This window comes from Lissotriton helveticus, chromosome 2_1, assembly GCF_964261635.1.
Source record: "Lissotriton helveticus chromosome 2_1, aLisHel1.1, whole genome shotgun sequence".
Classification (NCBI taxonomy): domain Eukaryota; kingdom Metazoa; phylum Chordata; class Amphibia; order Caudata; family Salamandridae; genus Lissotriton; species Lissotriton helveticus.
Window position 1 is genome coordinate 1739932257 of NC_136059.1, and position 23811 is coordinate 1739956067.

At 46.7% G+C, this 23811-nt stretch overlaps 1 protein-coding gene across 1 annotated transcript in view; it reads right to left on the minus strand.

Annotated features, from left to right (window-relative positions):
- Positions 1 to 377: 377 nt before the first annotated feature.
- Positions 378 to 23811, minus strand: part of MUSK (muscle associated receptor tyrosine kinase) — a 707615-nt gene continuing 684181 nt past the window's right edge. Inside the window, exon 17 of the mRNA XM_078676695.1 lies at positions 378 to 2138. Coding sequence (XP_078532821.1) covers positions 1456 to 2138 — 683 coding nt within the window. The 3' untranslated portion in view covers positions 378 to 1455. The remainder of the gene's footprint in view (positions 2139 to 23811) is intronic.

Here is a 23811-nt window from a genome sequence, read left to right on the forward strand (position 1 = left end):
CCCTGCTCGTCACTTCTGGAGCCGAAAAAGTTTGTTACCGAGCAGTACAATGCCACTTACTGGTGTGCAGGAGTACTGCTTTTGAATTCCCAGATCCAGTAAGACACCTATGGGAATATTCACAATGTGCATGAGTGTTGAGGTGTCACAAGAATTAGTGTGAAATATAATACCAGTAAACCCCGAAAAACCTTATTGTTTCAAGACTGCCTGTAGTAGCTGAACACGCATTTTCCAAGTAACAAACACACATCTTACTATGTAACAATACTGCAAGAGTAATCAGTCTAAATATTGGAAACACTGTAGCATATCGTTGCAACCTTTGAGACCAATAACAAACAAAAAAATATTTATAATAAATGGCATGACTCAAGTTATTCTTAGACTATAATTCAGTTTATTCCTACACTACATTTTTGCTTTTATAAATCAGGGAGCAAGGCATTTGGTGAGTGCAAAAGAATAACACAATCCACAACACGATAAACTGTAATTTATATATATATTTTTTAAAGAGAAACAATTAAGAAGTAAGGTCACAACAACATAAAAATATGGGAACAAAGCACATGGGGGAAACAAAATGAACTACTATACCATCACAGCATGCCTTCCAGAGGGATTTAGCTGAAGATGTAAACAAGGATGTCATTTTAATACAATACAGAGACACAGAAGTTACAAGCTAAGATGAACTAAGGAAGGGGTGCAGTAGGGAGGGAGGGGACGAACACAACAAAGGCTATAAAAATAAAAAAGAGTGGACACTCACAGAAGAAGAAAGTGAGAGATACTGTGGTACATGTGGAAAGTAAAGCCAAAAGAACCAAACATAAACAGGGAGTGCACCACAATGGAACACTGTCCTTTTTGGCAGTGCACCTATACATACTATAACGTACATAGAATGCAACATTGCAAGTGAAAGGTTACACAGGGCTAACCAGAATGGTTAGAGAACCATTTGTTCAAATCGATTCCTGCTGAATATTTATCAAAAATAGATCAGTATTTGGTTCCATACATTATATGCACAACAAATCCTCTTTAATTTCAAGCACAAAGCTTGTTCCTTGAGATCCCAGGTTGAACTTGGAATCTGTGCGTCCAGTAGACTGAGGCGTTCATAGGGAGGCACCGGAGTCTGGAACATGACATCTGTATATTGCCTTTCTCAGTCAATTCATCTTACACATACCTGCTCAGATCATGTGATGCAGCCAGCATCACCCTTGAGCCTTTTCCCTTTGAGCCTTTTCCCTAAACTGTATGATTTTACTGAGGTCTCCAGAGCAGGCGTTCACATGGTGACCCTGTAGATTTGTAGAGTGCACTGCTTATGACCCCCAAGGCCTCCTATGGCACCCCTTGTGCTTCCACTTGCTCAGTAGTGTTGAATCACTAAACAAGGGCATGGTATCTTGAATGCAACGCAAAATGTTCTGAAGGACATCAGACATGAATGGCTGACACTGCTCTCTCGTACATCCGCTCCAGAATGCGGTGGATGCAGGCGAAGCTGGGCCTGTCACAAGGCATCTTGCTCCAGCACAGGCGCATTAGATTGTACAGTTCAAGTGGGCAATTATCTGGACAGGAGAGAATGTTTCCATCCCGCACATAATAGATGACCTCCTCGTGAGCCATGCCATAATAGGGCTGCATGCCATAGGAGAATATCTCCCACAGGACCACCCCATAGGCCCATACGTCTGATTCTGAGGTGTACCGGTTATAGAAGATAGACTCCGGAGGCATCCAGCGGATGGGAATGGCATCATTCTCATTGGCTTTGTAATAGTCTGCGGAATAGATGTTCCTCGAAAGACCGAAATCTGCGATCTTAACCACCATGTTCTCACCCACCAAGCAATTCCTAGTCGCGAGGTCTCGGTGGACAAACTTGCGCTCAGAGAGGTAAGCCATCCCGCCTGCCACTTGTCGGGCAATGCATAGCTGGTCAGTGCAAGAGAGAGGGCAAGGGTTGGGGTCAGAAAGCCGGACCCTTGCTGCAAGGCTGCTGTGGCTCAGGCTGGCTAGGGAACGTGGCGACCGATGCCGCAGGTATTCATTCAAATCGCCATGGGCCATGTACTCAAACAGCAGACACATCGGCTTCCCAACAGCGCAGACACCTGCAGAGAAAGAAAAAAAACAGAGTTAAAATGAGTAAGCAATGTGCAGCTAGTAATCCTTTGACCATAGAGGCAACTAAGACAGCAAGAGCATGGATAAATATGTTTATAGCCTGGTGCAAACATAGCTTCACTCCATGTGGTTACTGTAGCTTAAGGTATAGAGGAGAACAGAAGACAGTTGGGAGGTTTTGGCTTGAAATATCAAGTAAATGATTAAAATAATACCTACTTTCAATGCCATTGGTATTTTTTTTTTATAAATCTTTATTACAGAAACAAAAATAAAAGCAGTACAAAGAATAATAAAGTGCGGTGCAGTGCAGTTTCCATCGTTTTCATCAATCTCAGTACAGAAATACAACGTTTATCATATTGATCAATGGGATCAACAATGCAGTCACATTTTATGTACATTACATCATAAGCAACTCATTACTCGGCCTCCTGGTCTGCTGAAAGTAGGGGAGTGTCACTGAAAGTGTACATATCATCCCTCTGCTCACATTTAATTGACCCCAGATTCGAGTCCATTTTTGTGGGCAGCCTCTACCTTCGTATATGACCCTCTCCGCTTGCATGCACCAGTCCATGTCAGCCTCCCAATCCCTGAACCGTAGCCTAGCTACCCCTTCCATGTCCTGGCTATGTTCTGCTTTGCAACCATGCTACCCATGGAGACCCAGATTCTCTCGGTCGGTGACCTCCCAGATGTTAAGACATAAGCGGGGTGAAACCTCCAGAGCTTTATGACAAATTGATGAAATCGCCGATGTGACCTTTCCCCAGTATGTCCGGAGGGCCGGGCAATCCCACCATTGATGTAGATAGGTGCCCAGCTGACCACACCCCCTGGGACAGGTTGATGAGCCCAAAATACCCATTTTGACAAGCACCAAACTGGTTTAGTAGGCTCTGTGTAGCAGTTTAAGTTAGATCAATTTAAAACAGGAGCGAATCGCCACCTCACAGGGGGAAGCCAGAGCCTCCAGCCAACCTTCATCACTAATGTCCCCAACATCATCCACCCATTTTGCACGTGTCTTTCCCAGAGTGTCCGGTGTTATTTAATTTTTTACAATATGTTAATAAAATGGCCTTTTCGTGGAGATAATAATCTATCAATCTATCCTCTAGGGGCGAGGAGACCGGTAAGTCTGTATCTTTAGGTATAGCTATTTGTAATGCACTGCGGGCTTGAAGGTATCTAAATGTTTCTCCTCTATGTAGTTGATAATCCCATTGAAGATCATTGAACGGGATCACCTTGCCTCCCGCATATAAATCTCCCACCTTCGTAAGGCCTATTAAGTCCCATTTATCAAATCTGCATTGTGACAATAACATTACCAACTGGTATGATTCAAGCAACGGGGAGACCAGTGTGATTTTAGCCTTCCACCACAAGGTGGCAGTTGCAGAGTGCCAGAGCGTGATCGTGGTGGAGGTGGGAGTGTATTTTGATACTTGTTTCTTCCCTCCATAAAGTGTCCTGGGATAATTGCCGGGGAGCATATTGTGTCAGTCCATTCTGTAAGCAGGATCTGTCCCTGGTCGATGCACCCAATGATTGAGAACTATTAGTTGAGAGGCCCAATAATACATTTTAATGGCTGGCAGGGCGATACCACCGACGTACCAACTTTTTGTGAGTTTAGCCAAAGCTATTCGAGGGGTAACATTATTTCAAAGCAAGGAGCGTACCTCATATTCAATGGCGTTAAAATATTGAGGTGGGACCAAATAGGGTGTGTTCTTTAGGGCATAGAGGAAGTGGGGGAGGGCCATCCTCTTGTGGAGCGTGGCCCAGCCCAATAAAGTAAGGGGCCATGTCCTCCAGTGCTGCACGTGAGCTTGGAACCAGCGCAGAGTAGGAGCCAGGTTGCGATGGATTAGTTACTTACCTGTAATCCTAGTTCTCTTCCAGGGGTATCCTCATCAAAGTCATAAGCACTGAATATTCCCGCCCATGTGCGGGACCCCGGAAACAATATAAAAAATATATATGTAAAAAACACATATATCTCGCTCCACATATATGTATGCACATATATTATTTTTCTCACACCAATGCAGCTCCATAACTGAGGCTAAAAACAATGTAAACACATATACATGCACTGCAATTAGCAAGAAAAGCAAAAGAAAAAACACATCAGGTCAAATAACCTTTGAACTTTGTGTTTTAATGAGTAAACCACTCATAAATTCTGAAAATTGCTTGTAAATAGACATTGTTAGCCCTCAGGCTGCATTGTAAAACAATAGCATAGAAAATGAAACCATTTTCAACAAAAAAAACTGGCACCGTGCCTTTAAGGCAGCCATGACCCCGGGCTTCCCATCATGCCTCAGGGGGGACAGTTAGGTCAGTTGTTCTTTGCATAACCCTGAAGACAGGGCTCAACCACAAGAGTGACATAGTACCAAGATCTCATTTACCTGGGGAGGCGGGTGGGTTGCTTATGACTTTGATGAGGATACCCCTGGAAGAGAACTAGGATTACAGGTAAGTAACTAATCCTTCTCTTCCAGGGGATCCTCATCAATAGTCATAAGCACTGAATAGAATAGCAAGCCCATCAACCACCTGCAGGTAAATGAGAAGTACATGACCCAACAAAAAACCATCACAGCCAATAACTCAGCTGTTAAACAGATTCCTCAGTGAGGCTTGGCCCACCTGGGTATCTGCTCTAGTGTCAGAATCAAGACAGTAATGTCTGGTAAATGTATGGACAGACCTCCAGGTCGCCGCTTTACAAATCTCAGACATGGGCACATCATGTAGATAAGCCGTAGTGGCCGCTCTACCTCTGGTTGAATGTGCTTTAGGAGTAAACCCCAGAGGTTTCTGCGCCAATTGGTAAGCAAGCTTGATACACGAAACGATCCACCTGGAAATGGAACGTTTCGATGCTGCATGGCCAGTTCTGATCGATCCGTAGTTAATAAACAATTGATCAGAATGTCGAATAGACTTGGACCTGTCCAGATAGAATTTCAAAACCCTTTTCAGGTCCAACGAGTGTAAAGCCCTCTCAGCTGGAGTAGAGGGATTAGGAAAGAAAGTGGGTAAAGAGATAGACTGATTGACATGAAACTCTGACACCACTTTCGGCAGGAAAGAAGGGTGCGTTCTGAGCACCACTCTGTTCAAATGAAAAACTGTATACGGTTCTTTAGTACATAGGGCCTGAATTTCGCTCACCCTACGGGCTGACGTAATTGCTACCAAAAAAGCCGCTTTCCAGGAAATATGCTGTAAAGTAGCTTTATGAATGGGCTCAAAAGGAGGGCCCATCAACTTTGATAGTACTAGGTTCAGCTCCCAGGGAGGAGAAGGAGGCCGTACAGGAGGATACACCTTTTTCAGACCTTGCAGGAAATCTTTTACTGCTGGCAACTGGAAAAAAGAGGTTTGCGAGGGTGATCGCCTATAAGCAGTTATAGCGGCTAGATGCACCTTAATGGAGTTAAACTTCAAACCTGCTTTGGCCAGATACAACAAGTATGGAAGAACTGCTTCTTCCTGACTCTTCACCGGATTGTGACCATTCTGCACACACCACATATAGAACCTCTTCCACTTGCATGCGTAAGAATGTCTCGTGGAAGGACGTCGTGCTTCTCTCAGAATGGACATGCAGTCTTGTGGCAGTCCTAGATGGCCGTACTGAATGACCTCAGGAGCCATGCTGCCAAGTTCAGTGATGGAAGGTTGGGATGGTGAATCCTCCCGTTCATCTTCGATAATAGGTCCGGCCTGCAATGAAGCCTCTTGTGAGGAGACACTGACAGGTGAAGTAGGTCCGTGTACCACCATTGCCTCGGCCAGTCGGGGACAATCAGGATCATCGTTGTGCACGAGTGGTTCAGCTTGCTCACCACCTTCGGGATCAGTGGAAGCGGTGGAAAGGCGTACACAAATTCCTCTGACCAGTCGATCAAAAGAGCATTCCCTCTCGTTCCTGGTCGGTAAAACCTTGAGGCGAAGTTTGAGCATTTGCTGTTTACGTCGTCCGCGAAGAGATCTATGGAAGGACGACCCCAAGACTGGAAAACGTCGCCTAGCACTTCGTCGTTGAGAACCCAGTCTTCTCTGTCCTCGAAGTGCCGACTTAGTGCGTCCGCCCTCACATTCTGCTCTCCTGGTAGGTGGACTGCTTGAACAGACAACTTGCGAGCCAGAAGCCAATGCCAGATGCTCTGAGCTTCTAGTGACAGTGTCCTTGAGCGTGTCCCTCCCTGTTTGTTTAAATAGTACATAGTGGTGGTGTTGTCTGTTTGTACTAGAACCACCTTTTCCTGAAGCGAGGGAAGGAACGCTTTGAGAGCCAGGTGGACTGCTCTCAACTCCAGCAAGTTGATGTGGTAGGTGCTTTCCTTGGGAGACCACAGACCCTGCACCTGAAGAGGGCCCATGTGCGCCCCCCAGCCTTGTAATGACGCATCTGTGATGATCGTCTGTGTAGGAGGAGGCTGATGGAAGAGAATTCCCACTTGCATGTTCTGCTTCTTCATCCACCACTGAATGGAGGACCGTGCCACCTCCGACAAAGTGATCTGATCGTCCCAGCGATCTGATTGCTGATCCCATTTGTCCTCCAGATCCTGCTGAAGAGGACGCATCCGAAGCCTGGCGTTCGGTACCAAGAATATGCAGGAAGCCATCGATCCTAAGAGAGAGGCTATCTTTCGCACTTTCTGAGACCTGTTGCGAAGAACTTGCTGGCACTTGAGTGCTATTGAAGACTGTCTCTCCTCCGAAGGAAACACTTTTCCTGAATCTTCTGAGTGGGATGGGAGACTGACTTCTTGTAGTTGACATGCAGGCCTAGATGTTGACAAAGTTCTATGCATGTCCGAAATTGATTCCTCACGCTGTCTGGAGTTGGACCTTTCAACAGCCAATCGTCTAAGTATGGGTATACGAAGACTCCCCTGCGGCGTAGAGCTGCCGCTACCACTGCGACACACTTTGTGAACACTCTGGGGGCCGACTTCAACCCAAACGGGAGGACTTTGAACTGGTAGTGAGAGGTCCCCACCCGAAAACGAAGGAATCTTCTGTGGTCTGGACGTATCGGGACATGAAAATATGCGTCTTGAAGGTCCACCGAACACATCCAATCCCCCTTCCTGAGATGTGGATATATCTGGTGAAGCGCCAACATGCGAAATTTTTCTTTTCGTACATGTAGATTGAGCGTTCTCAAGTCCAGAATGGGCCTGTATTCCTCTTTCTGGCCCTTTTTTCTGACCAGAAAATACCTCGAGTATACTCCTTTCCCCCTTTGCACCACCGGCACTCTCTCGATGGCTGATTTCTCGAGGAGTGTCGCTACTTCTTTCTTTAACTTTTGTAGCTGGTGACTTGATGTTGACATCGGAGGAACGGGTGGAGGTAGACGATGAAAACGAAGACAGTACCCATTCTGCAGCGTAGACAACACCCATTGATCTTTTGTAATGTTCTGCCACTCTGTCCTGTGATGCGCAATGCTTCCCCCCACTGGAGTGGACAACGGCGCTGGGGGAAGTGAAGGCTCATTGCTTCTGCTGAGATTTATTGAAGTTGTTGCCTTGTCGCTGATTCCCATTGCCTTTGGAATTGCGCTTGCCTTTGTATTGCGACTTTTGTTGACCTTGCTGGTTCTGGCCCTTCTGCCATTGAGGGGTTTGAACCCTCTGCTTCGAAGAGCCCTTGTTGTCCGAACGGAATTTCTTACGGAATTCCTTCTTCTTTTCAAGCCCCACGGCTTTGAGGGTGTCTAACTCCGTCTTCATCCTCTGCATCTCCACATCAGCACTCGCTCCAAAGAGAGACTTGCCTGAAAAAGGAAGATTTAGAATCCTGGCTTGAGCCTCGGGTTTCAATGCTGTTAGTCGCAACCATGAGGATCTCCTCGCTGTGATTCCATGCGCATAACCATGCGCAGCCAGCGTTGCGCCATCTGCCGCCGCTCCTATCATCTGATTGGAGACTTGACCGCCCTCCAACAGAATCTCCTCAAAATCCTTCCTATCTTCCGCAGGAAGTTTCTCAGAAAATCTCTGAAGTGAGTCCCACAGAGATCTATCATACCTGCCAAGCAGCGCCTCAGCATTAGAGACCTTAAGGAAAGAAGCCGAGGTGTTACAAACTCTTCTCCCCCATGAGTCTTGCTGCTTGCTGTCCTTATCCGGCGGTACTGTGGATGAAGAAGCTACCGCATTGGATTTTCTAGCCGCCGCAATGATTACTGAATCAGGCGGGGGATCAGATTTTAGGAACAACGGATCCTCCTCAGGAGGACGATACTTCTTGAGAATTCTAGCTGGGACGGACTTCACCGTTGCCGGAGTCAGGAAGACTTCATTCACTGGGTCCATTATACCCGGAACCAACGGCAACAAAGGTTTGGGTGTCGTTCTGTGCTGTAGGGTTTCAAATATGACTGTCGTCTTGATCTGCGGAGCAGTCATAGGCACTCCTAGCTTCAGGGCTCCCCTGCCCAAGATGTCCTGGAACGAGAAGATATCCTCAGTTGGAGATACCCTCGAGCGTGGACTGTTCGTCAAGGTCGGAGAGTAATCCCTGTGAGAACGGTTCCTCGAAGAACCTGAAGAGCTACGGGTCCTCCTGGACCTAGATCTTCTACTTGAACGTGTTCTAGATGGAGATCTATCTCTGTGACGAGATTTTTTCGCACTTGAATGTCTAGAACGAGACTGCTCTTTACGGGGAAGAGCCTGGTCTCGATATGCCTTTAGCCTATCAGCCATCGCCTTGTCCTCGGCCCAGTGGTGAAGGGGTCTATTCCACCTTGGAGAAAGATGAATAGAAGGAGATTTGTGAGTGGGATCCTTCACAGGTGAACGTGGCCGTGGAGGTTGATCCACTTGATCCTGTTGCGATCCTGCAGGGGACTTGGATCTCTCCCTAAATGAACCGCTGTTTCGTCCATCTGAAGACCCGCCACTGTGAGATGATGAGGCAGACGAGGATCGGCTCCTTTGAGATCTAGAGGAAGATCCCGACCGAGATCTCCTTTCTGCGATCCTCCTTTTCTTGTCAGGGGGCTGATGCACCGGAGATTGTCCCACCTCCGCAGCCGATGCCGATCCTGGAGAACCGAATTGAGACCGAGACTGGTCCAATGGTTCACCTTCCGTCTCCTGCAGCACCTGCCTCAAAGGCGACCTCTCCTGTGATCTTGTAGGAGTGAGGCTCACTGGGTGGGAAACGCTCTGTTCTCTAGCTCTCCGCTGATCCATAGACAGTGGCTGCATCGACGCCGAGCGCTGAGCTGATATACGCTCTCTCGACGTCGACCGTGGCTTCGTCGACACCGATCCCTTCGGCATAGAGCATCTCGCCGTTGAAGGACGTCCACTCGACGACGACTGAGGCTGCTTCGACGCCGATCGCCTGTGCTCTGTCGGCGATGGGGTGTGCCTCGAGGCCGAATGCGACGGAGGCTGCCTCGACGTCGAACGCCATTGATCGGGCGTCGACGTGGGCTGCTTCGACGTCGATCGACTATGCGTCGACGAAGGCTCCCTCGACGCCGAACGACCATGACTAGTCGTCGACGGAGGATGACTCGACGTCGAACGCCGCTGACCTGGCGTCGACGGAGAATGCCTCGACGTCGCAGCATGACGATGCTGCTTCGACGTCATCTGGATCGCCGTCAAACTCTTCCGCTTCAACGGCGACCTATCCCTCGACGCTGTCTGTCACGGAGGTACCTTGGATGTTGACGCTGAAGACATCTTCTTCGTCACCGTCGACGCCGACTGCGAACCGGTCGGGGCTTCTTTCGACGTCGACCGCGTCTTCCGACTTTTCTGCTTCTTGGGAGATCTTCCTCTCTCAGAAAGCCCATAAACACGAATCCTCTCACGTTCTTTAAGAGTTCTGGATGATAAAACCTGGCAGTGTTCACAGGTTTTCGAAGAATGAGAAGCTGGTAGGCACAGGATACACACTGAATGAGTGTCCGTCTTGGCCATCTTCCTTCCACATGAAGGGCACTTGTCAAAGAGAGAAGGCATCTTTGACAGAAAAATCACCTTTTTTTGAGCCCAAAAAAGGTAGCAGTAACACCCTAAGTCCAAAAGACGTCGAGTGAAAGCAAAAAATTGTAGTTAACAAGAATATTTTTTGACAAAAAGCCAAAAAGAAAAGGGAGCTGTTTCACAAGGGTCCTGACTGAAGGAGCCAGAAAGAACAACTGACCTAACTGTCACCCCTGAGGCATGATGGGAAGCCCGGGGTCATGGCTGCCTTAAAGGCACGGTGCCAGTTTTTTTTGTTGAAAATGGTTTCATTTTCTATGCTATTGTTTTACAATGCAGCCTGAGGGCTAACAATGTCTATTTACAAGCAATTTTCAGAATTTATGAGTGGTTTACTCATTAAAACACAAAGTTCAAAGGTTATTTGACCTGATGTGTTTTTTCTTTTGCTTTTCTTGCTAATTGCAGTGCATGTATATGTGTTTACATTGTTTTTAGCCTCAGTTATGGAGCTGCATTGGTGTGAGAAAAATAATATATGTGCATACATATATGTGGAGCGAGATATATGTGTTTTTTACATATATATTTTTTATATTGTTTCCGGGGTCCCGCACATGGGCGGGAATATTCAGTGCTTATGACTATTGATGAGGATCCCCTGGAAGAGAACGTAGAATTCTGTCTGGTTCACTTTAATGTATATACACCCAAGTACACAAAACCATCTGCAACTATCTCGGCCTTGCAGCCTGTACGGAGGATCGGGTGTTCTCCACTCAGAACGTACACAAGGGATTTATCCCAGTTAATGGTATAGCTAGAGTATTTCTGAAATAGGGCAAAGATATGTAGGACACGGTGTAGAGAAAAACGGGGTCTGGTCAGATAGAGCGGAATGTCGTTGGCATAGAGGGATATCTTGTCCATCCAATCGATCAACCAGTTGAGGCCTCTAATGAGGGGGCCACCCCTGATACATATTGCCAGGGGTTCCAGAGCCAAGGCAAAAAGCAAGGGGGCACCCTTGCCTCGTTCCCTTATGTAATGCAAATGATGCTGATCGCTTCCCATTAACCATAATTCGGGCCAGTGGTTTCAAGTAAAGGAGTCAAACCCAGGATGAAAACGTATCCCTGAATCTCTCCAGTGCGGCAAATAAGAAGGGCCATTTGATCATGCCAAAGACACAATTACAGAGTCTTTCTGGAGAATAGCCGCCCTACCCAGGACTCCACAAAGGTACTGGAGGTTCAGAGAGGTGTTTCTAGTCGGCATGAAGCCGGATTGGTCCAGATGGATTTGTTTAATTAGGAACGGGGAGAGACGACGTGCCAGGATCTTGCCAAGGATTTTGACTTCCTGGTCTAGTAGGGAAAAAGGCCTGTATGAACTGCAATGTTCTGGGGTTTTATCTTTTTTGTGGATGACGACAATGTTGGCCAATCTCTGCATTTTGGGCAGAACACCCTTGTGCATACTTTCCTTGTACATCTGTATAAGGAATGGGGCAATCGTAGAAGCATTCAACTTGTAGAGTTTAATCGGAAGGCCGCTAGGGCCCATAGCTTTTCCGGACTGCAAGGCGCCAATCGCCTTGGACACTTCTTCGATAGTCAAGTCGGAGTACAGGTCTTTAACATCCTGGGGCTCTAAAACGGGTTGATTCAGGGTAGCTAGTAATTCTTGTGCATCAGTGTGAGTGGAGGCATGAGTGGAGGTATAGACCCACTCAAAGTGGACTGCGAATGCCCTCACAATTCCAGATCTGTCCTGCCGTTTCGTGCTATCTTGGCATACAATCTCTGCCACCCACCTGTTGGCTATTTCTCCTTTGTCCAAACAGGTTAACAATTTGCTTACCTTATCCCCAATATCATAAACCTGGTGTTGAGTGGCCTGATATTCGGCCTTGGCTGCGTCTTCAGCGACGTTCCTATATTCAGTTTGTTTCATGAGCAGTTTGTGTGTGTTGTCTGAAGTGTCTGGTGCAAGAGACCACGTTCCAGAAGGGTAATCTCACGTTCTATCTCCTCTAATTGCTTCCGCTTTTCCTTCTTATGTCCCGCTATTGTTGCTACCCCACTACCCTGGACCAGCGCCTTGTATGCTTCTCACAGTCTCACGTCTGAATCCACTGAGCCATCGTTCTGGGTGAAATAACTGTTGGTGGTCTCCGTGAGTTTATCTCTAATAGCCGGCACCTTGAAATACTAAGGGTTAAGGACCATTTTGTGGCACTTGGGGGAGGCACCTCTGTAATACACTACAACCGGGGAATGATCAGAGATACCCCTGGGAAGAAAGGAGATCTCTCCAAACTTGGGGAACTGGGTGGTTTTACAGCAGAAAGAATCTATTCGGGACGTGCTACCATGGACCCCAGAGAGGAAAGTGCATTGTCTGGCCGAGGGGTTGCATACTCTCCAGACATCTATCAGGCCCAAAGCTCAGAGGAAATCTGTCAACAGCTTCCAAGGTGTCTCCCCCCGTCTGGGCGGATGCTGGTCTCAATCACCATTAAGAACCGCATTACTGTCTCCACCCAACAGTACATCACCCTCAGGCAGGTTTCATATATGCAAACCGAGGGCAGTTAGTGTTGTGGAGTGAAGTCTGGGTGGCACATATAGAGATGTTACGTTAAGGGACCTACCCTCCCATTGCCCCGAAACCGTAACAAAACTTCCAAGGGGATCATGCGCAACCGAATGGATCTGGAAGGGGAAGGAATTACGCACTAGAACACCCACTCCTCTAGTCCCTCTCGCGTAGCCCGAGTGGGGCACCAGTTTATACCCTCATCTATTAAGTGCACAGTAGGTGGATCCTTGTATATGAGTTTCCTGTAACAGAACCACATCCGGGGCCTGTTTTTCAGATATTACAGGACTATTCCACGTTTAACTCGATCCCCTAGGCAATTTACATTCCAAGAGAGAAGTTTAAAGTGGCCCAACGACAAAGCCTCTCCGTGATTGTCACCTATTTAAATACTGTGGAGAGGACCATCCCCCACCGGGTGCCTCAGGAAGGTCAAATCGAGGGTCGACAGTACCATCCCCATCCAGAGACCCCGTTGTAAACACTTTGAGCATGTACCTTAGTAACCGATCTCCTGTATTCTTGTCTATCCCCAATGTACTGAAAAAGGCATCACCTGCAAGACTGCACCAGAAAAACAAAATCAAACTACTACCATACCACTTAAAAATTCCCGGATACCACCCCCTCCCTGCCTCCCTGCAACATAGATGAAGAACTGCCCACCCCACAATTTTGCAGAGTGCCTCTGTACCATAAACTAGTAAACTGTGTAAAGGGGAACGATACACAGCTGGAACTACCCTAACTCAAGAGCCCAGAGCCCCCTTATTCCCAACTATATGAGCCCGTAATGTAACATGCTACACCTTGAAAACCATATCTGTTAAATATTTCAATGTCATTGTTGAACAGTAAAGAAAGGAATCATGGTAATGCATACCATATATTTAAATTGGCACCTCCCAACTCCAAAATAAGCAATGAATCAGGCAGGGGGCTTGAGCTGAAAGCTACACCTTTGACAACAGTGGTGTTCTGGCAGTCATGAGTTTGAATCCTGGCAAGGCAGACTCAGCCCCTCAAATCTGGTAAATTGATTCAATTCAAAAGCAGTAACACCTGTTATATACTTACTGCACTTTCGCCATTTCTGAGCACTTCAAATACCAATTGTTCCAGAACCCAGGTACAGTAACTGTTAAAAGGAATGCTTGTTATAGTTTGATTAGCTGCATGATGCTACTTTTGCTCTCAGGCAGACCAAGTAGGACCAGCAGCTAATTCATTAGCTTTGAAGAATTACTATTTTTGTGTACAGTAGTACCATCATTGTTGTAAATGGAATAACAGACAGAACCTTACAAAATTTGATAGGAGCTCATGGCAGGGATGGTTTATTTGAGGTAGGGGAGGCGTCTGAGTACTCAGCGGAGGGGAGTGTCTACTGCCTGTGAATACAGGTCTTTTCTGGAAAGGAGAGAACTTCTGACTGGAAAGCTTGCCTGGTTACTCTAGGATTATTTGCTAAAATGGTAAATTCTGGTGATCTTCCCCTTATGATGGTCAATTCTAAAAGTACACAGTAGTGAGAAGGACTTTCAGCGTTTTCTCGCATGGGAGAGCAAAGGTGGTCAGAGATGCCACCAACAGCCTGGTCTGAATGTGACTCTATGCAAACTTCAACACTCTTGTTTTCTACACACCTGTGTGTGCCCAAATGGTCTGGCACTAAACATAAAGTAGTTTTGTTCCACTGATATAAAATGTTGGATTGTTTTTGCAGTCACAGTCCTCTTGCTCCCTGACGTGGGGGGAACATCTCATCTAAGCAAAGTAATGCCTTTGCCTGTATGCTACAACAAAATTACAGATGCCAATACTTGGGGCGAACAAAGCAGACACAAGAAAATGATGGACGGAGCACTGAAACTTTTCCAACACTCACTCCCAGTCACAGATCTGGCTTGAATCCATCATCATTCTTTAGTTCACTCCGCCACCGCATTTCAGACCCAGCTATATGCAAATCAGTCTTGACCCTGTGCCTCATCGGAACAGTCCAGCCCGAACTGCCAAGTCAGGTCATCCCTGAACCAGAAACAAGCAACCTGGGGGCGGTTTCTGGGTAACACCCTTCATCAGCCAGGCTTGTTGGAATCGAGTTGCCAAAGTGAGTAAGGGACTCATATCTAGGCATACCCTGTTAACTTAGGGAAAACAAAGCAAATACAAGGAGATGATGGACTAGCGCTGACATTTTTCAGACACTCACCCCAGTCACAGATCTGGGTTGAATCCAAGCGATGATGGGGGGGTGAAACCCAGAAACTGGTCCTAGGATGCTTGTTTCCAGTGCAGGGGGACTTCGCCTGGCAGTTCGGGCTGGACTGCTCCCATTGGGCGCAGGGTCAAGACTGATTTCCATATGGCTGGGTTCAAACTGGAATGGCATGTGGAGCAAAAAAATGATGGATTTAGGCCCAGATCTCTGTACTGGGGTCAATGTATTGTATTGCTCTGCATTATGTCCATCAATTGTTCTATTTTTTATACTTTGAAAACGAGCCCTGGAAAAGACAATTGGTGTTGATTATCCAAACCTTTGGGTTTTCTGGACCATTGGGCGGAGACAAAATGTCACAAAACATGACAAACATGCCTGAAGGATACCTCCTAGGTCTATATTTATGCCCAAGTCAGGCAGTGTAGCACAGCTAGGTGATCAAGTCAACTTCCTGCACTGTCACCTTGTTGCACTGCGTAACAGTGAAAGGGCAGGAATGTGCTGCATTTAAGTCACTTCGACACATTCCTGCAATTTCCCCTATGCTGGTGCCCCTTTCAGGGGCATAGCACAGGCTCTCACAGACCACATGGTGCGGGGGGGGGGGCCTAGCTCCAAGGGGCCCCCTCAGCACTGAACTCTGGCCGGGAGAGCTCCTGATTGAGCCCGGAGGGGGCCCCCCTAAGCACCGTGCAGGGAGGCCCCCTCACTTTTCGTTACGGTGTAGGCCCCTTTGGTTGCCTAGCGCCAATACAGGCACTCTAGCACCATGGTGCAAGTGTGCCTGCGTTGTAAGGAGGATTGTTTTTGTGAAGGAAGGGCACCTAATGCAAAAAAGACTACCCCCTGAGGCTTTTGCCTCTTTTTGTGTGTGCTGAAGAATGCAGCACACATAGAAAGAGGAAAAAGCGAGGCGAAATAAACATATTTCTCCCTGTTACGCCTCACCTGGGGAGGCGTAGGTTTTTGGCGAATTCCCAGGTCTAACACTTCTGGTAGGTATGGGAATGCGTCAAAATCCATGGATGTTGCGTGAGAACACCATACAACACCCATAGAAATGCAGTAATGAAATACAGAGATTTGCGCTGTGTGCAGTACTCAAAATTTATGAAGCCACTCAGGGCCATGCAAGGTGGCCTTGCATGGCTTCATAAATCTCGTTTTTAATTTGTGTCGCTCTTGCAACATATTGCATGGTGCAAGAGTGATGCAAAGGGGTTTGTAAATATGGCCTCAAGGATCTATTGGTTCTCCTGAAAGATGTGGAAATTTAATGTAAAGTGCACATACATAAGGATTGAGAACCAAATCTAAATAAGAATCATATTCAAAAGCACATTTATGGAAGAGAAACAGGTCAGTCAAAGTTTCAGCAGCCGCTCTAGATTTTCCCACTCAGAACAAAATTCCCATAGGCCACCGTTAGTATTTCTTTAGCATTATATATGGCAACTCTAAGGGGTGGGACCAAAAGTCTGCTAAGCAAAGCTTTTTATATGCCCCCTTCACCCCCAAGGGATTTCAAAACATGAATTCACCAGAAGGCATTGAAGCTAATCCCCTATATGAACAAGTTACTTACCTTCAGTAATGATAGATCTGTGAGAGACATATATTAGTTATAGATTCCTTACCTTAGAATTACCCCCAGGCGTCAGTCTGGATCCGGAGAATTTTTCTTAGCAGTACCCCTACACATAGGTAGGTGGCACCGGTAGGTGATGTTGGTCGACTCCGCGTCCGTTGTCGGCATCGCGGTCGCTGGGATGACTTTGCGGTGTTTGCTTAAACACCGCCCCTGCGCGCTGACATCAGTTCTGACATGACTTTCCACGCCAGAAGCGCAGAGCCATGCAAGCCACTGACCACTGGTGCAGAAAAAGAGGGTTCTTCACTAGAAGTCAGTTCGCAGAACGGGAAGGATGGGTGGGGCGGTAAGGAATCTAACTAATATATGTCTCTTACAGATATATTGTGACCAAAGGTAAGTAACTTGTTCATCTGAAAGAGATAATTAGGTATAGATTCCTTACCTTAGAATAGATACCCCAGCAATGCCAACCCCGGAGGTGTTCACACCAGAAAGTCCTAGAGAACAGTACCGCCAAAATAGCCATCTCTCCGGACTTGGCTATCCAGGCAATAATGTTTGGTGAATGTGTGCAAAGATGCCAATGTGGCCAATGAGCGGGACTCCATGTCCCAAAGCAGTAGAGGCAGCCGTCACCCTGGTGGAATGGGCGCAAAGTCCTACTGGAGGTTATTTTTTCGCCAAAGAATAGCAAATTGTAATGCATAGCACTACCCCTCGAGAGATGGTACGTTTGTGCACAGCCCGACCTTTCTTAGTGCCCACATAACCCACTAAGAGTTGATTATCCACCCGGAAATCTTTAGTGCGGTCAAGGTAGAAGGACAGCGCAAATTATGGGTCCAGAAGGTGGAGTTTCTCCTCCACTTTGGAAGGGTGCAGAGGTAGAAAGAAGGTGGGCAATGTGATTGCCTGACCTATGTGAAAAGAGGTAACCACTTTGGGCAGAAAAGAAGTCTTAGTGCGAAGAACCACCTTGTCTGGATGAACCGCAAGAAAAGGTTGCTTAGAGGAAAGAGCCTGGAGCTCACTCACCCTGCCAGCAGATGTGATGGCAAGCAGGAAAGTGGTCTTCAAGGTAAGAAGATGAAGAGGACAATTATGTTGTGGCTTGAAGGGAGCACACATAAGGTAAGTAAGAACAAGATTCAAGTCCCACTGGGGCATTATGAAGGGAAAAGGAGGAAAGAGATGAGTAATGCCTTTTTAGAAATCTATTTACAATCGGAGACTTGAAAAGAGAAGGCTGACCATGAAGGCGCAGAAATGCCAAGATGGCCAAAAGATAGCCTTTAAGAGTGCCCAGAGTAGAGCCCTGCTTGGCCAAAGATAGAATGAAGAGGAGAACCTCTGAAAGACGGGCATAAAGGGGATCCACAGCCTTTGCTGTACACCATGCCACAAATGTGTTCCATCTAAAGGCGTGTACCGTTTTAGTAGAGGGACGCCTGGCTTCCAAGATGACATTACAGACTTCGGGAGGAAGGTCAAAAGCTGTCAACTGGCGCAGCTCAATCTCCATGCAAGGAGGTGGAGGCTGGACAGGTTCGGGTGGAGGACCGTCCCCTTCTGCTGCGACAGAAGATTCTCCAGAAGAGGCAGTCTGATCGGAGGATCAGCTCAAGAGCTTGTGGTACACGCCCAGTCTGGAGTCACAAGAATGACTTGGGCCCAGTCGTGCTTGCTCTTCTTGAGTATTCTGGGCAGAAGTGGTACAGGCGGAAAGGCGTACAGGAGGCCGCAATTCCACTCGCGAACAAAAAGTGCCGCTGAGTGAGTGCCGCCTTGGAAACTCCAATGCACAGAATTGCTAACATTGCGCATTCCCCTTAGTGGCGAACAGATCTAACCAAGGCTCTCCCCACTGCCGAAAGAGACCTTGCAGCACCTCCGAGTGAAGATGCCATTCGTGAAAAGAGACCTAGCAGCACCTCCGAGTGAAGACGCCATTCGTGATCCATCATGCACTGGCGGCTAAGTTTGTTGCGCTGGTGTTCAGGGAACCTGTAGGTGTTGAACTATCAGCAAAATGCTCTGATGTTCAACCATGTCCAAAAGTGAAGAGCCTCTTCACCTAGGCTCCACGACTCCACCCTGCCCTGTTTCTTGCAGTACCACATGGCAATGGTGTTGTCTGTGAACACCTGCACTCCTCTTCTGAATGCCTTCAGTGGATTGCCCGGAGCTCTAAAAGGTTGATATGGAGACCAGACTCTGACGGAGACCAGAGACCCTTGATCTCTGCCTCTCCCAGGTGGCTGCTCCATCCCAGGAGTGATGCATCTACCACTACTGTGAGCTCTGGTTGGGGAAGGGATGGGGATCTGCCGCGGACCCAATCCTTGTTCATGAGCCACCACTGCAATTGACGTGCAGTCCCCTCCGAGATCTGGACAACATAGGAAAGATTCCCCTGATTCCGCGCCTACTGGAACTTCAGGTCCCACTTCAGAGCCTGCCTATGCCACCTGGCATGATCCACCAACAGGATGCAGCAGGCCATGAGGCCCATCAGCCTCAGGATCATTCTTACCGAAATCCAGGATAGAGGCTGAAAGATCAGTATCATAGCCCAAATCGGACTTGCTGCTCTGGAGGATAAGCCAGAAACTGCGCTGCATCCATAACTGTTCCGATGAAAAGGAGCTTCTGAGAGGAAGTTAGGTGTGACTTCGGCACATTGATAGTGAACCCCAGTGAGTGCAGGAGGTCTGCCATAGTCTGGAGGTGGGAGACGACTGCTTTGGGTGAGCCCACCTTCAACAGCTAGTCGTCGAGATAGGGTAAGATCAGAACCCCTGAAATGGGAGGATGAGCTGCGACCACCGCCATCACTTTCGTGAACACCAGCGGGGCGCTGGTAAGGCCAAAGGGGAGCACGGTAAACTGAAAATGCTCATGGCCTACCATGAATCGTAGGTAATGGCTGTGGGCAGGCAGGACAGGGATATGGAAGAGACGTCTTGCAAGTCCAACGCGACCATCCAGTCTCTGGGGTCGAGGGCAGACACAACCTGAGCCAACATGAGCATCTTGAACTTCTCCTTCCGGAGGAAGCGGTTGAGGGCCCTGAGGTCTAAGATAGGATGCAGGCATTTGTCCTTCTTGGGTACCAGAAAGTAGTGGGAGTAGCAACCACCACCAACTTCTGGCACAGGGACCCTTTCGATAGCTCTTTTGGCCAAGAGAGCTGCAACTTCCTGGCGGAGAAGGGCCAAGTGATCCTCCAACATGCGATGGAAGGATGGTGGCATGGATGGAGGGTAGTCTCGAAGGGGAGGGAATAGCACCTTCGGACTATCTTCAAAACTCACCTGACCGACGTGATATTTTGCCAGTGGGGGAGGTGATGGACGATCCTGCCGCCCACTGGCAACTGGTGGCCCTGGAAGGTCAGACTAGGAGAGTTTGGAGGCTGCTGCAGGGGGGTAATGGGTGGACTGGCCCACCAGCTTGCTCCCAGACCATGTCGCTGGGTCCCACGTCCGCGGTTACGCAGAGGCTGGGTGGCTTGCGCAGCCCTGTGGCCTGACTGGGTGGAACATGGTGGGGTACCCCTTCTGCAGCTACAAAAAAGTCCAGTAATCTATCATCTCAATGGCTATTATAGGAATCTCTTGTAAAGGTATATTTACAATCAGAATCTGAGGGAAATCTGCCATTTCCAGGTTTAGGCCAAATGTTAACATGGTATCAATAACTTGAAGTGCACCTACACTCACCCTCATATTTTTTTCTGGTTAAATAAGGAGGTTTTATCCCCCTGCAAATATCCTCACCCCTAGTAATGTCTAGGAACTGAGCATAAGGTTCCAGGCAAGTATTGAAATCACCTGCTATGAATACTTGATAAATTGAAGGTAAAGTAGCTAGAAACCCAATTGATATACTCAACGTTTTCAATGGTTCCAAGAAGGGCCTTGATTTGTTATAAACATTTACTATTACGTAGGGTTTACCATTCTTAGGAGTCAAACATTGGGCTAAATATCTGGGGAATCAATACGCATTTGTTTCATTTGCCATCCGAGGGATGTTTTTACCCAGATAATGAGCCCCCCCCCCACCAATGCACTAACTCAGAATGACTTAAAACCATGTCTGTAGATATTAGAAGTGGCCCAAGTTCCTGGAACAGGCATAAATCAAAGTTGTCAATATAAGATTCCACATCATCTAATTTGGCCTTTGTCCCTGCAATGTTCCAGGAGATTAAAGAAGGCTTCATTCTGGAAGGATCTAAATAACGATGTGCTCTTAAAGTAACTAAAGGGGGCTGACGACAATCATCCAATATAATCACGGGTTCCACAGCAATTTCAGAAAGTAATAAATCAATATCACCACTCAGGCGAAGTTTCTTGGAAAATGTAATGTGTCCAGATTCAACTCGGCAACTACATAGATTGTTTACAACTCCTAGACCAATACCAATTCAGCTTCCATCAAGGGCACAGCACAGAATCAGCACTCTCTCATATAGTGGATGGCGTATTGAAAATGCTGGACCAGAATGAATCTTGTCTTCTTATCCTCCTTGAATTATCGTCTGTGTTCGATACTGTCACACTTGACATTCCACTAAATCTACGGACAATGGGTTTATCAAGGTCCATCCTACTCTGGTTTACCTCGTTCCTCTATAACTGAACCCAAAGAGGGATGGTTAATCAATCCTTGTCCAAGCCCACAGTGGTCACCCTTGGGGTACCACAGGTAACCACCCTCTCACCCATGCTTGTCAACTTATTCATGGAACCTCTAGTAGACTTTTTGACATCCTCTAACATTCACTATCATATGTATGCTGATTACACCCAATTGTATCTAAAAATCTCGTCCCCAGAATACATAAAGTCCCTCAACACTGTTCTACAAAATACCCAGAACTGGCTTACTTACAACCATCGCATACTCAATGCTACCTAAACTGAATTAATCCTTATTACCCCACCTAACCACAATCTCAAGATCGACCTATGGATGAAGCATCTAATGGCCTTCAACTGCTCTCCTCACATTATAGGCTCTGCGAGATCTCTGGGAATTACCCTAGACAAATACCTGCACATGCAGTATCACATCAACACTGCCACAAAGGAGAGAATTACCAGATGAGCATTTTAAGGAAACTAAACCCCTTTCTCACCCCCGGATGACCCTGAATCTGCGGTCCAAGTTCTTGTCTTGCCCAGGCTGAATTATGGAAGTGCTACACTATGTGGCTTGCCTAGATACAAGCTTGCCCATCTAAGGGATTCTCTCAATTCTGTGACCAGACTCCTCACCGGACAAAAAGGAACAAGCACATCTCACCGAATCTGATATCCTTGAACTGGCTCCTTTCTGAGGCAAGAAGACAACAATAAATTGTGTGTATGACTCATAAAGCCTTACATTTCAATACCTTTAGGTATTTGGCACAAAAGCTAGAATTATTAGGCAAATGCAGATTATCGGAAAGTAACAGTTCTCTGCTGCTGAAAACTCAGATTTCCCCCCCAAAAAGAAAACGTGTAAAAGCGCCATCTTCGGTATCGCCCTGAAAATTTGGATCTCTCTGCCTCCGGAAGTCCGCCTGATTCCGTCTACCACATCCTTCAAAAATGAAGTGAAAACACTTGTGATAAACACATCTTTGCCCTAAGATTACTCCTTTTGCCCCTTGATCTTATCTGTGACTAATTTCATCTGTTGATCATGACTACTGTATTTCTGACTTCCTTCGGAAGTCTAGTTTGTCATCTTGTTAATCTTTGCTGTTTGCACCTCTCTCGTATATGTGATTGTTGCTTTTGTCTCTTACTTATCTCTTACTCACCCCCCTTGTAAAGCGCTCTAATACCCTCACGGGTCATGTTCGCGCTATATAAAACTTTATAAATAAAATAAAAAATAAACAGGCACTACCTGATTTTGTGCAAGAGGGGTGCGTCAGCCACAGATACCACAGCATTTTCAGAAGGTGTTAGGGTGACAGGCAATACATGAGTATGTGCAAAAGAGAAACGCAATCAGCAATGAATGTGGCAGGATATTCTTTGGAGTTGGATAAACATTTTTCAAGTCAATCTGTAACTGATAGACCACTCTTGAAAGGAGTTGAGCTCATTGAACTAGAATTACCACAAGATGTGCCACTTTCTTTAACAATCTCACCCTCTCCAAATCACAGCTTTTCTTTGACAAAGAAAAATCTACACTTGGCCATTTTAATTTGAAAGAAATGCTGGAACCATTAGCCAGTTAAAATCGAACATCCAAAGATATCAAACCTTCCACGTACTCTGATTAAATTAAATTTAGTTCAATGGTATCTCAGGAGTCAATCATATTCGAATGATGTTTAACAGCTAAAATATCCGAGGAGATACTGGAGCAACAATTTCTTTCATGCCTAATCCAATGAAGGACTTTAATTTTCAATGATTCATCACTTTCCATAGATTTAGGCAGAAGCTTGGGCACTTTAGTCAAATAGACTACATGGGCCACTGGAAAGCCAGGACCTGTTCCTCGTGATCGACACAGAGGGTTAACAGATAAAACGCTAGGTCTACTGCCATTCTTGACATTCATCTTAGACCAATTGTGCAGCTGGGGCTCAGCAGATGGTCATTGGTTGCAACTGGTTCCTTCTCATACCTTCTTTTGTTTGATGGGTTAGGTTCACTCGGACTATAACGTTTCAGGCCAAGAGACCCATTGGGGCCTGTTGTAACCCCAATTTTGAACAATTCACGTCTTGGCACTCCCCTAAATCCTGGATTAGCCCCCTAGTGTCTTTCAGTGTGGTGATATACCCTAACTTGTCAGCATCTTGGGTGAGAGTTTTGGTTGCACATGAAGGAACCAATGGTCCCTCTTCTTCCAGGAGAGCATACCGATCAGAACATGAAACATCTTAGGCAACGACACTGACAGGAGATATGGGTTTTGCAGTAGTGACAATCCAATAATCTGTACCTGGTATAATTCCATTCACCTCCTCCTGGCACTTTTTCGCTTTCAACATGACCGTACTTGTTGGTTTTTTGTAGTAATTCTAGGTGAAAATAAATCAGGAACTTTCCAGATTTCCTTTCCAGGCCGGCCCCGCTTTCTTCCTTTTGAGAAAGGGTATATTTGCTTTTAATCAATGGGACGATACAGAAGACACAAGCCCTTTCGAGAAACAAGAACACCTCTGGACACCCCCACAAGTAAAAATGGCAAAATCTTTTACCTGAGCCAAGAGGTGT